General features: G+C 39.5%; 1 protein-coding gene across 3 annotated transcripts in view; it reads left to right on the top strand.

The window, feature by feature from the left end:
- The window catches only part of scube3 (signal peptide, CUB domain, EGF-like 3), a 114184-nt gene that overhangs the window by 88878 nt on the left and 10316 nt on the right, over window positions 1-14990 (top strand). For all 3 annotated transcript variants that reach the window (XM_088639900.1, XM_088639899.1, XM_088639903.1), the window contains 4 exons: window positions 7631-7747; window positions 12525-12647; window positions 13111-13227; window positions 13542-13637. In XM_088639900.1, coding sequence (XP_088496026.1) covers window positions 7631-7747; window positions 12525-12647; window positions 13111-13227; window positions 13542-13637 — 453 coding nt within the window. The remainder of the gene's footprint in view (window positions 1-7630; window positions 7748-12524; window positions 12648-13110; window positions 13228-13541; window positions 13638-14990) is intronic.

Raw genomic sequence — 14990 nt, forward strand, 5'->3', positions numbered from 1 at the left:
GGTTTCTTCCTTATCTGAATATCATTATTAGCCAAGTATAATTTCACCCCCTTCAATTCACCAAGAAAACAGCTTTCTAAAGGCATCAGATGTCTAGACAAGCATAGGTGCTGTGACACAGTCATATCCTTCGCTTTTCTGTAGGAGCATGAAAAAGGGTTTCTCTATTTTCTGTTTTATCCCTGTCTGAGGTAAACAGAACATGTTAAAGCTAAGTACCTGTCAGCTTCCCAATGTGGTGAAAGTTTAAGTGTACTAGCCTTAATCACTTTTTTGAAGAGGTTTCAAAACAAGTGTCAGTCTTAGACATACCCCAAGACAGGAGTAACTCGAGCCACATCATTCACTATTCTGTGCTTCACACAGCTTGCCTTTTAACTTTCTGGAGATGTTGGTTGGGTTTATTGTTTTAACATTGATAAGAAGGAGCTAAAAGTTAAAATTGATTCTATTCTAAGATCCTATTCTTCCTGAATTTGTAATACTTTGCATTAGTGTAAATAACCCTTTGACTAGAACACCAGTTTAAACACCAATTATGCTTTACTGAATAGTTATTAAGAAATCAGTGTAAATGAATAAAAATTGGATACGGATCTCTTAGGTTTGAATCTCTGAATGTGATCATTGTCTTATCTATGGATTTAAACTCTTCCCTTAACAAATGTTGATTGATGACATTCACCTCATGTCACCCAGACCTTCAACTTGATTGCTCTTCATCCTTATGAAACATAATACATGGGACTACAATACATCTACACCTTTCCAATTGGTCTGTAGCCTCAAAAGAAATAATATATATGTATGGGAAGGTAATGACCATATGACTCATACAAGGAAATGTTAAATTATTGGTTATGACATGCACAAACGTCTCTGTTTCATCTACCTCTAGAGTTTAGCTGATTAAAGATAGGGTAAGCTGGTTGGCTTTTAGGCAAAAGTACTCTGATGCTAAAACCTGATATTTGAATATTGTTAACAAAAAAACAGAGGAGCTATATTGTCAGCACGTTCCCAGGTGTTGTGTTAACAGGACTCTGGTGAAGAGGGCTCAGCTGCTGCGTGCTAGTCTTAGTTGAGGGTTCAAGGGTCTGGCCTGTAATTGTGTCAGGGTTCAAAAAAGGGAGAATGGGAGTTGCTTGCAATCTGCCAAAATACACATTTATCTCGACTTTTACATTTGTATTGTTGTTTTTGGAGTTCTGGAGATAACAGCAGCAGTGTCAAAATAGAATTGTGGGTGTGCACTGGGGGGAGGAATAGCCGTGGAACAGGAAGCAGTGGGGAAAGGGTGGTTCTCTGTGTGTATGGTATCAATAACCAGACTTTGCTTGAGAGAAAGGGACGAAAACAAAAACAAGCACCTTAGATGTGGAAGAAGCTGAGAAGTATAAGCTTAACTCCGCAGGTTATCTGGATTTAAACAGTCACGGTGTTACATAGCTGTCATCGCCTGTGTAATTAATCATGAAGAGACTTGCCTGTGTGATGAGAGCGACTGTAGGCATTCCTTCATTCCATGAGTGTCTGAGAGCTGTTCCCCCTGCTGCCTCCCTATGAGGGCCTGGTGGTACTGTGCTTATCAGATGCAGCCTCTTCTCCACATAGGCAAGCTGGGATCCTCTATTTGGCACATTGCAGATAAAGCCATTTCTTATCACTGTAACATTTTTTGAACTGCACAGATTGTCTTATTGCTTGTTGGGAATCTGTTTTGTTTTTTCCCGTGTGTTGCCTTATTTCGGTGTGTTTTATCCTTCGGCATTGGGTGAACAACAGGCAATTGCTCGTGACCAAATGAGAAGAGAAGAAAGTGCGTGGCCTGTTCTGGGCTGGATGTGTTTGTGTGGCCAGGTAGCAAACCTAAAGTGAGGATCTGCTAGGCCTGCTTTATCACACGCATGTGTGTCTCAAGAGGGTGATGCCCTGGTACTATAAATAATTTATACATATAAAAATCTGAGATGTGCCGATGTGAGAAGACAAAGGCTCTTCTGTTTGTCTGGAGGGTGTATTTGTGTTTGTGAGCGCTCTTTTCCCCATTGCCTTGTGGTATCTTGCACGTACTCTTGGTACCTGTCTCGCCACACATACATACCTGTGCTGTAAACAGCGCCTACAGAACTTCACTCCTGATTTGGGTCTCCCATGATCTTCTGAAGGAATTTGCTCTGTGAGTGATTTCACTTTAGATATCTTGCCACTCTGCTTGGTTTATTGAGAACTCAACACCCTGAGGAGCTTGTTCCTTGTAACATTAACATTTGAATTTGATCCCTGTACAGATTCCCACGCTGAGTTTTTATTATTGGACATCTATCTTGGATTGAAAATCAGGTCAGGCAATTCTCACGAAGAAATAACCAGTCTTGAAGCAGATGTACCCTTTGAGCAGCAAGTGGGGAAAAGGGATAAGTAATTAAAGTGGTCAGAAAATGAACTGTTATAACTGAGGGGCCTGCTTATTGTCCAAACATGCCAGTCCAATCAGCGAAATGTTAGTTGTGCCAAGCCTGTTGGGCTTGTGTGTGCGGACAGGGAGGGCATTTTCCCACACCATAATAAAGTTTTATGTAAAAACTAATCTTTGCTGAAGGTGCTTTCTGTGGTCTGTTCTCTATACATCTCAACCAACACTAGGATCTCACTCTGCAAACTGGCAGAGTCTGCTGTGTGGGACCACTGCCATGGTTGCTTATATAATCCAGGCTTATTATTTATAGCAATTAGATTTCCGTGGTTTTAATTAAAGGCTGCTCAGGTGATATCGGATGGCTTTACTGCTGGTTTCACATGCACAGGTGAGATGATTTTGAGGCCAGAGAAATGGAATGGAGGCTGGGGAGGAAATAGGATGTCTTTTCTTAAAGGCATATTAGAATCTAAATCCAGAAACCACTTGTCAGCCTTCTGTGAGAGGATTCAATTACAGAAATGCTTTATGAACTGAATGACCTGCTTATACATCTTGGAGAAAATCAGGGCTCATCTTGTGGAGAAAGATAGTAGAATAGACAAGTTGTGTTATACAGTATTACTATCTGCCAGACTGGAAATAATTATCTTTAAGATCAAGCTATAGCTACACAGGAGCGTTGCTAACTGCTTTTAGAGAAGTGCAAAGAAACACTCGCACTACAAATACAGCAGCTTGTAATAATGATGAAACAGCAGTACTGTGAAGTAAATCATTTTTTAATGATAAAATTGTCTTTCACCACAGACAGAATGGAAGGTATTTCACTTGTACTGAGTAAGGCAGCAGGTGTTTCTGAGGGCATTATACTTTTGCTAATCTGTTTTACATGACTGTAGCTCAGTACAGATATTGGGAATTGACTGGCATAACAAGTATTGATCAAAAATGACTAATCTTATCTAGAGATTGCACCCAGTTTAATCAGAAGTACTGTACATATGAAGACAGCCAAAGGCAATAAAGACCCCAGAGCACTACTGCTGAGCTTGTTGCTACTCAGAGACATCATTCAAACACTTTGAATCTCTTCTGCGCTGGCCAGCTTGGTTGGAAAGTGAGTGTGTGTGGAGAATTTTTAGGATTTCTCTCACTGAGACAACAGGGAACTGAGAAAAAGTAAAGTAAGAATTTGGCTGCCTTTCGCTGGCAACTGTGTGCCTGATTGCAGTTCCTAAGACAAAAGCTTTGCCAGAAATCCATCAGCTTGCCACTTAAAAGTCGATATTTGCAAACATGATATGAAATATAAAAGCCTTTTTGATAAATTACATTTTGTCTATGATTATTCGCACTTGTGTTTTTGTTTCATAAAAAAAAATAAAAAAACGTCTCACGTTCAATATGATGCAGGTCTTTGCAGTTACTGTGTATCATTACTCTGTTGTTAAATATTAGTTTTCATTGTGTGTTGTGGTGGTGCATCTGTGCACTCCAGGATAATGTGGGTGTTTTTTTCAGACTCTGTAATGAAAGTCTTTTAAATCTGCGAAACCTTAAACATTCCCTTTCATTTTCACCCAAACTCCAAAGACATCCTGTCTTCCCTTTGAAAACTGATCACTTAATAATTGTTTTATCTGCTGCGATTGTTGCTTACCTGTAAAAGTGGTGGCTACGGCGGCCAAGCCAAAGAGGAAACTCCCGTGCTCAGATTATTTATTGCCCTAAATTAAGTGTCACTGGCCAATCACATGACCAAGAGTCGTTGCCATGATGATTCTGTTGCAAACGTAGTGTGGTTTCACTGAAGGTACAGAGCAATCCTGATACAACAAAATAAGAACGTTCATAAATGAGAGGAGGCCATTCAGTGCTTGTTAGATGTTTGGTTGTCAGTAGCTACTTAATCCAAGAATCTCATCCAGCCAGTTCTTGGAAGAAGCCAGGGTATCAGCCTCAACAACATGGCTGGGTAGTTTGTTTCACACTCCCACCCCCTCTGTATGAAGAAGTTCTTCCTGCTTTCTGCTCTAGTTTCCTTCTGTGTCCTCTGGTTTGTGTTTTACTGCTAAATTGCAATTAAATTCATAAGGTTGACTTTTTTAGTCTCCTTAAATATTATGAATACCCTCATTCTCTTCTCTGTTTAAGACAAAAAAGGTTTAGACTGATTTAGGCAGGGCAGGACTGAGAGAGATAAACGTCTGTACTCTGAATCTGATTTCATCCACCAATAGAATCGAATATTGTTCAGTACAGGTAATTTGAATCTGGTGATAATGTAAATATCCAGTCTTGGTAACCCAGTTTTGCTTGCCTTTAAAATTTGATCATTAAAACGATTGTTGTTAACTTTTACAGTTTTAGAACAAGCTGGACCAATCCTGTTAGAAGGTGTTTACCTTCATGCAGCTTGTGGCCTACAGATTCTGGACTGTTATCATTTTCACACTGCGTGTGATAGGGCACTCCACTGCAGTACACCAAATGCCATCAGTGATACAATCTGTCTGTTTTTAATGTCTATTATGTCTCATAATATACTTTTATACTCTGGACAGGTTTAATGCCTAAATTTCTATCTTAAAATAGTTTGGAAATCACTTTAAATTGTATATAAAATTCTTCATGTTTTGTATATGAGATTCTTTTGTATAAAAAAAATATATTCCCATTGCATAAATAAAACTATCTTTTGGATATAATGATAATCGAGATCTAATGATAAACCACATCATATAGAAAATATCTGATGTTTATCTTATAAAATTATTATTATTCTTCATGCTTACATAGTGCTTTTCTGGACACTCCACTCAAAACACTTTATAGGTAATGGGGACTCCCCTCCACCTAAAATGGATTCAAGATGCCAAAAAGAAAAATAGATACATGTACATTTACAATGCTCAACTTCACAGTAATAGCCAAGAATTGTAAAGCTAAATCATATACAGTCGATGTACACACTGCTTAACTGGTTACATAAATTAAATATTAACCCCTATGTAAAGTGCAGATTTTCCAAACAAGTGCTGCACTATGGTGACTAGGAACAATGTGCATAGGTGCGGTCCTTTAAATGAGACTCTAAATTAAAATAGAAACTACTTGGTAATTAAAGATCACGTGGCATTGTGTGTAAGAGTAATGGCGTTAAGCTCAATGCCCTTACTAAATCCTCTTGGAGCTTAAACAATCTGGCTTCCCCAAAATTGCCCTTTAATTCAAGTGGTGAAGCAGTACTTTCACTTCTCCACCTGACCTGCTATGTACTGGGGCTGCTGGTGTAGAATGGCTGCCATGTGTCATTTAAGAGGGTGCTGGACTGCAGTGGTGGATGAAATGTGTCTCTTCCTATATTTACAGAACTTTGGGATCCTTTAATAATAATAATAATAATAATAATAATAAAAATAATAATAATAATTGCTTATACTTATATAGCACTTTTCTGGACACTCCACTCAAAGCGCTTTACAGGTAATGGGGACTCCCCTCCACCACCACCAATGTGCAGCATCCACCTGGATGATGCGACGGCAGCCATAGTGGGCCAGAACGCTCACCTTTGAGCCTTTGTGATAGAAAGTGCTATATGGATACAATCATTGAGTTAATTAGTTTTACAATACAGTAAACTCCCTTTGCACACACAGTGCTGCCATCACAGATGCCAGGAACTGTCCCCATCAGTGTCTCAATGTCTTTAAAAAGGGGATGGCTTTCTGTTCAGGTATGCAGAGGTCGCTGTAATGTGTGGATCAAAATGAAAGATTAACAATATTGCTCTCTTTTACAGTGCCTTTGAAAATGTGTTGCTTATTTGACCCTTGGTGTACATACATAGCATATGAAATACATATATATTATTAGATATGATTCTTAAACTAGTCTTAAAAGGAGATTAGGAGAGTAGGAGATTATTATTTACTCTCCTCCCCAAAGACGGTAGACTTCTGAGAAGCAGCTGAGCTGCTGAGAAGGCAGGATTTAATGTAAATATCTGGACATGACAATAGCAGAGGTATTTGCCAATTCAATGCAGTTCATGGCGAAAATGGATCAATCACATGATCTGGTGTCACATTCCGGCTGCTCTGGCACATTCCTAGATAAAGAAAGTGTTTTCCATGCAAATGGTTTCCATATGGGTCATTATAGCTGTCAGATTCAAATATACATATAAATCTATTTATTACTCTGCTAAATGAGACTTAACTGACTTTTACAGCCACAGTGCAGATTGCGCAGTGATTGGCACCAGTGGATGGATGGCAGATTCAAAAAGTACTGAATTCCCACTGCCAACACAAAACCTCTCTTATCTTAAGCAGGTTTGAGGAGGACAGGCATTTGGCAGCAAGACAGTGTTGTGTGCCACTAACTACATGGATCAGCTTGGCTCTAGGCCAGTTAAGAACTACTTCCTTGCTTAAAGTGAAAACTACACTTTTCACAGACAAGACAAGCAGATAGGCATGGCATGTAAAGAACAAATGCAGAACAAATTCCTGCAAGATTAACAATCCTGTATGTTGAGGGGTGTTCTAAATACTTTTTACGATATAGTGTTTAATATTAATATGAATTACCAAACAGAATATATGTGTGGCAGATAAATGTGATTTTGACCCTTAGCACATCCTTTCTGCCAAGGTTGCCAAAGCCTTCTGCATCAAAGGCAGCATTAAATCAAATAAATCTGTATATCCAGTTCTATTCCCTGTTGCTGCATACACAAATCTAGCCACGCGATCTTAGATTAACATTTTTCAAACTGTGCCATCTCTCAGAGGCAATTTCAGAGCCAAGAATTCTCAGTTATGTTTTTAAGTATACAGTGAATCTGCCTGGCACTTGTCTTGGAAAACTGTTTCAATACCAATACTTGCTGTCCCCTAAGTTGAGGTGTTTTAGTACAGCTACACCCCTTACTAAACGATTAATAATCAAGTTAATAAGCTAATCAAACAATTAACTATTTGTACTAACACCTTCAGAAGGAATGGCTTAGAATGGCTGGAACGTGGATGCCCCTGTTTTAGCCTCATTAAAAGATGCATGAGAGTCATTTTACTTTATCCTCTGAAGGGGCTTGCTGCTTTTCGAAATGAATGCTCAAGTGGACGCAGTGCACCACATAATACATTGTGTTCCTCTGTCCTGTGTGTTGATGGCTCTTTCTTTGTTCTTCTTCTGCAGATATTGATGAGTGCTCTTTTGATAGAGCATGTGATCATTCCTGCGTCAATTCCCCTGGCAGCTTTCAGTGCTTCTGCCACAAGGGCTACGTGCTGTATGGACTGGCCCACTGCGGAGGTAGGCTGCCTGAACCATTTCATCTGATTGTCTTAAAGTTAATACAAGAGGACACAACAGGCCAAAACAAGACACTAGTTTTCACTGATTAAAATTTCTGATTCTTTGATGGTATATCAGTATATCTCTTTGCAGTCTGAAGCAGCCCCTGAAGGCTTTTTAGATTGGACAGGAAGAAATAAAAGTTAGCTTCTTTATAACTGGCAATAGAACTTACCTAAAAGCTCACTTATCTTCCTATCAAACAAGAAAGTGTAGTATTTCTAAAAAAGGTCTCTTAGAAATACTACACTCCACTAAAATACACTGCACCTAGAGAAATTCACATGTAGACTCTTTGCACTGAGAGAAATGCACTGTTGCAGGCACATACAGACTGAGAGAAATGTATTGCTACTGGCACATACAGACTCTCTACACTAAGAGAAATGTACTGCTACTGGCACATACAGACTCTCTGCACTGGGAGAAATGCACTGCTATTGGCACATACAGACTCTCTGCACTGAGAGAAATGCACTGCTCCCGGCACATACAGACTCTCTGCACTGAGAGAAATGCACTGCTCCCGGCACATACAGACTCTCTGCACTGAGAGAAATGCACTGCTCCTGGCACATTCAGACTCTTTCCTCACTTTTCTATTGTCCTCACTTCAATTCAAGAGCAGTACATACCCAATGAGCAGAAATACTCGCTGTGGTTTTGTCCTTCTGAAATCTCATGAAGCCACTGTAACTCCAATGACAAGATAGCTTTCTTATTGCTTCCTAAGGGGTCTCCATGATTTCCACAGGAGATTTTTTATTAAGGGAATATTAAGATTACACAATCGATGGATTGGATTATTTTAGGGAATTATCATTATCATTATAATATAAATGTTTTTCCCTTCTAAAACATCTATCAAATGAATTGATTACATTCAGTATAGTTCTTTATTGCAAATATGAAAGTGACTATATATTTGTGGAAAATTGCCAAGGGCTTAGAGTGTTTCAAATGAATCCTAGCAGATCAGTTCAAAATGTGATCATTAATTCTGTGTGAGCTAATCTCTTGAGAATCTCTGCGTGGCCAATCCCAGTTGTAGTACAGGATCATGTAGAGACAGTCAGGCTGCTTTTCACACTCCCCAAGTGTTTTCAGCACCGCTGCAGTCTTACTGAGGTCGTACGGGGCGATCCCTTTGTTTATCTAACGCCAGAGACTCTGGAGTCAGAGTGCCCATTTTTCACAAGAAGAGCAGTGTAGAAAAAATAAACTCCTGGGCCCTTCCTCTCAATGTGTGCAAGAGTGGACCGTCATAAATCCTGCTGGCTATCTGAGAGTTCCGACAGAGCAGACAATCTTGGGGGAGCAGGGTCTATCATTCATCACCATTGCTCTTAACAAAGGGCAACCCGCCTGTCCTCACACTCCTTCCTGACTCCTGACTCTCTTATACATACACACTCTAACGAGCATGTATACATGCAGTGACACACAGGGGCACAGAAATCTCAGATCTTTGCTGCTGTACACTGACACTGCTCCTGAGTGATACGTGTGGATCTCTTCAGAGCCCTTTAATATTCAACCGAGCAGCCCTAACTAAATAATAAACCACTGAGACTCTACACTGGGTGGACCACTTTCAGTGCTGTGTATGCATGTGACACTTGTGGATTCATTTAGGAATGTGGCTTCACACTCTAACGAATACATACTGTATGCAGTCTTGAAGAAGGCAATAGGTGTTAGGTTTTGCATTGTGCATCTTGAGAAAACTGAACATTAGCTCCTAACAAAAGGGAAAAATTACAAAGGAAAATTGCTGAGGGAACATATTCAGTTAATGTAAGGAACCAAGCAGTAGAGAAGCTGTTTGTCATGTAGTGATACAATTAAGCTAGCTGTGGGACAATTTCAGTACTTAATAGCCCAACCAATTTACCCATGGTGGAATGTGATTTTTTGTTCAGAGAGCCTATTCAGTCGCTTCACTACATGGTTACTGTTGGCACGGTTATTATATATATATAATACATATATCACCTACAATTAACAATTTGTACTTGATCAGTATCATTATTGCATATCCTGCAGCTAAGTTAAGGTATAACAATATGCTGTTCAATAATCTGCAAATATCCATTAGTCATACCTTTTATCTCCCAACAAAAACTTAACCTTGCAGTTATTTTTATTTATTTTTGGCACAAAGGTGCAGTGCTTAACACTGCTGCCTCACAGCATGGGGCCCTAGGTTCAATTCCAGACTCTCTGTGTGAAGTTCGTATGTTCTCCCTATGTTCACATTGGTTTCTGGGTGCTCTGGTTTCTTCCCACAGTCCAGACTGGTAGGTTAATTGGCATCTTGGAAAATTGGCCTCAAATGTGAGGGTGTGCGTGTCTGTGTGTCTGCCCTGCAACAGACTGGTGTCCCGTTCAGGGTGTATCCTGCCTTGCACCCCTTGCTTGAAGGGTTAGGCTCCGGGTCCTCTGTGGCCCTGAATTGGGAGTGGATAGAAAATGGACGGATGGAAACGTTTTATATTTGCAAAGTTAAGAAATGCTCTGTAAGCTGTAGTTTTAGTTCTCACTGTAGTCCTAGAAGGTTTATCACAGCTTTAGCAACAGCCATTTCAGTTGAATTGTGTTGAGATACTGTATCTTTGTCTGACTGGGGACTCAGCCTATCCCTGCTCAGTGGGAGCGTGAGCCATAGATACAGACAAGACTCTCATTGCATAGCATTTTGAGCCATTTCTGTTTTTGACAACCTGCAGATATCTATAAATCAGTCTACATCAGGTTCTTGGAATTTGCTCACAAGGAACAGAAGAGAATCGAATTGATCGATGTGCATTGACACCTATTGAAACATTTTACTGCAAGTTTCTAGTTTATTTTCCTACTTTCTGAGACTTGGATGAATGCCTGTGACATAAACAAAAAAGCAACTGCATGAAATAATTGAGGTATACCATTAATTCAGGGGGTAAGTGTGTGTGCCAGATTCAGTTTTTTGTCTCTGCCCAGAATGTTCCACTGTAAAGATGAATTATAGGCCCTTCGGAGCACTCAGAAACATGGCATGGAAGACAGAGCATGTTAAAGGTGTGAGCTCCGGGGCATTCAGGCACGAGCACAGCAAAACAACGCAATTATTGGCAGACAGGCTCATTTTTTAAGCCCATAGAGCACTTCATTCTTTACCAAAATAACAAATACATTTCAGATTGTTGTAAATCACTGTGTTGGGCTTATTGATGTAATGATGTTACTGCACAAGTTAAGTGTAATAATAGTGACTGGTGATCAGACCTTGAATGTAGCAGGATTCCATGTTAATGGCATTCCAAATTCCCCTTTTCTTGTAGAAATATGACAGGAGTTTACGTACCATACTGTCAGTGAGAAATCAACACTCCTATTCTCTTAGCCCACATGTCTTCCAAGTGAGTTCAGGGGCTGATGAACTACTAGATTAGCTCTATTAAATAAGAGCTTGTATGGCCTGCGTGTGGCTTAGTTGTTAGTATAAAAGGAGGCTATAATTTACTGAAGTGGTTTCCCAGACTGGGACCAAGTGTACTCAGTGGGGTGAAATGTACTTCCATTCCAGTTTCAGAAGCTTCAAACACATGTGACAGGATCTGGCTAGGATTTCAGCTGAATACCCAGCTCACTAATGAAAACAATCACATTATGAAGTGTGTGCATTGATGGATATCAAAATAATTGTCTCCTCAAGAAAAACCCTTTATTAAATGATACTTGGACGCCATCCTTTCCTTTGCAGTTACACATACTTTTTCAGTTTTTTAATACTATAAATATAATATGGAAGCACATAAAAAATCTCTCTAAAGACAGCAGGAGCATTTTGTGCACGCCATGTTTGGTGTGATTAATGCTTCTTTTGTTATTGGGGTTTGTCTTCCAAAAGCCAGAGAGACAGGCTTTTCTTTTCCTTTTTGTAATAAATTCTTTGTTTCCGGTATGCTGGGCACAGAGCGGCAGAGAGCTGCGCTGTGTCTTGTTGCCTTCACTATACCACACAACGATTCGGATGAGAACTAATTCTCTAAATCACTGTTAATACTGGGCTTTGCACCGAAGGGCATGTTTGGTTAGACTGGGATAATGGATTGTTTTAAATGAGACTCCCACACTGGAGCCCTCTTAAATGGAGATTTAGGAGTAATGGGTAGGTTCTGAGCAGGAACCATGATGAAGAAATGATAGAGCTCGCAAAGTCACAGAGAGGCCACAGCTGCCAAGACTCAAACAAGCCTTGAATGGATCAGCAAGAGTCTGAAAACATCCATTTCTCCGTAAGTGTAAGGGTGGGTTAGCAAAGGGCTCTAGACTAGGTGTCTCCTCCAATCCTCCAATCCTACAGAAGGCAGCTCCCATGACTTTCTTAATTATCATATTTTTATATTTAATTACCAATTAAGCAATTAAAGAATGTGGGTGGGGGGAAACGGCCTGTATATTATGGACACGAAAAGAAGCAGGATTAAGCGCAACAATATTTTACTCTCCAAATAGCTTCATCATCATTTATACAGTAAGTGTATGAATTAAATAGCAGTATAATCTAGGAGCCTTTCTTACCTCTGCTTGTAGTGGGCAATCACAGTGTTTTAGATTGTTTTGTAGGCAAGTGAGAGTTACGTTATTTAAACATTAACGTGGAAAAAAACAAATCTGGGAATGCACATTTTTGAATTTCATGTGACCCATCATATGTGACCATCCCTCTACCTGTGCTTATCTTATGCAGATATTGACGAGTGCAGCATTAACCACGGGGGCTGTAAATTCGGCTGCATGAACACTTTGGGAAGCTATGAGTGTACCTGTCCCCCTGGCTACAAACTTCATTGGAACAAGAAGGATTGCATCGGTAAGTAGGAAACACTGACATCTGGTGGTCAGAACTATGAATCGCAGCTAGCCTTGTCTAAATAAGGAGAGTATGTGCTTCCCTATAGTGCATCTATAAAAAAACATTAACATTAACAAAAAACATTTACTATGTCTAACATTTGAATTTTTTTTTGCTATGCATAAATACAGACTATTATTTAAGTAGACAATACAGCGCATGAAGCATCATGTAATTGCTGTGCGTTTAGCTTTCGTTAGTTTGGTTAATAGGGCAGTTTAAACCAGGACACATGTCCAGGCTTTTACTGTAAGCACTTCTAATAATTTACTTGGCATAGATTTAAAAATGCAGAAGTAAAGTCTGTGCTGTAACTTATTGGCATGTGCTTGTGTTTATTTTCCTGGCTGTCTGCATTTGTGTTTATCTGTGTCTGTGTGTACATGAGGGCATACTGTATATCTGTGAGTGTGTATTTCAGAGCTGGTGAAGTGCGTGTCCAGCTGGGTCTCTCCCAAGGCCAGCCTGACCTGCAGCAAAACTGGCAAGAAAGAGAGCTGCTCCCTCACCTGTTCCTCCAAAGCTCACTATCTGGCAGGTAGGCCGTAGAAACTCGCAGGCACAGTGGCCTTGGGCCTCCCTAGCTGCTGTGAAAGGCTGGGCAATTGACCTCTGAAATTAACACCTTTCTGCCATGTGTAGTTATAAAAAAGTTGGACAAATCCCCTCATGACGGTTAACCCTGTATCTTAAAACTCAATTATGTGTTTAGTAATATGACTCAGTTTTAGTAATAGCAATAAACAAGTGGGGAATATGCTTGAGGCAGTCACAGAGGAAATCTTCACATGTATTTGCATTTCTGTGTGTCTGGAGTGGCTGATGCCCTTGTTTCTTGTGGTTTCATTGCAGAATCTGATAACAGTTATACAGTGAGCTGTGGGATTCCTATCCTCCGTGGCAAAAGTACCCCCAAAGCGAACAGCAGCAACTCACAGAGCTGTATAGGTAACCCCCCATTTCAGTGCTAAACGGATAATAAGCCACAGTTTCTGCATTTATTTCTCTTGTCCAGCCCTCGACACATGCTGCATAACAGCCATATCATTTTTTTATTCACTGTTTTTTAATCCTGCAACTCCAGTTGCTGCTGAAGACAGGCTAAATATTTCAAATTGCTTTGATCTTTCTTGATGCTTTGTCTCTTGCTCTTCTTATTCATCCTGAAAATAAACGTCATCAGTAAAATTCAGTCATGAAAGTTTTGATGCATTCCTATTATTCTCCTTCATTAAAATGGCTGGCTCAGTCTATTAGACACACGCCAGTATTTCTCCTATTAAGATACAGGCAGCCAAAGATTACATTTTGTTTCGTGCTGATATTATTTTATTTCTTTAGATAACTCTGCTTCAGCTCTCCATGTTCTAACTTTATTTTGATCATTCTCAAAGACTCTTTTATTCTTTGGAATTATGTACCCTTAGCATCGTGATTTCTGCCCACTATCACTATTTCCTTTCGTGGGCAGTAAGACCTCCCCCCATTTTCAGGAAATCTGTAGAAAGATTTCTTGAAAATCACAACGGACTGGTGTATCTTTCCAGGTTATACTAAATGACTGGTCATTTATACATAAAAATATATAATTTTTATATATATATATAATATAAAGATATTTATGTATATTATTCTTTATTTGCAATAGTCTGAATTTCATTCCCACTCAGATGTCTCTCTGAACTCTATCATAGCCAGTATTATTTGGAAGGGCATGTGGCCAAGGGTTTGATTGATGACCTTTCAGCACCCAAAAGCTTATGGTGGTTTGGCTTTATCTACATTTAAATATTATTATTGGGCATTTCAGTGAAGAGTGTTTAGGACTTGGCATAGATTATACCCCTTAGACTTTAGGTTCTTTTATTTTCTGTCCCAAGAGGAAGGACTGCATCCTTCCAAATGGGCCATCTAACAGCTTTGGACATATTGGACGGGTGGAAAATAGGCAGCCACCTTCATGGAATGACCCCGTAATTTATCTTCCAAAAATCGACTAAAAAATCTTTTCAATGATTCACTTTTTTGTTGCTGTCTTTTTGTGAACTCTCCTTTCCTTTTTCTTTGGCTGATACTATATTATAATTATTGTGTACCAATTCAAAAGAGAATAAGAAACATTTTGACACCAGAGATCATTGAAGTAATTGCAAATCAGAAATGATGTTCGGGTTATGACGCAGGTGAACATTTTTAATGAAATCACAGGATCGGGTAACATTTTCCTTGCAATCACAGGATCGGGTAACATTTTCGTTGCACTGTGCTGAAGTTTGTTATTCTGATTATCATTAATTCCTG

Source organism: Lepisosteus platostomus, chromosome 7 (genome assembly GCF_059453375.1).
Source record: "Lepisosteus platostomus isolate fLepPlt1 chromosome 7, fLepPlt1.hap1, whole genome shotgun sequence".
Lineage (NCBI taxonomy): Eukaryota > Metazoa > Chordata > Actinopteri > Semionotiformes > Lepisosteidae > Lepisosteus > Lepisosteus platostomus.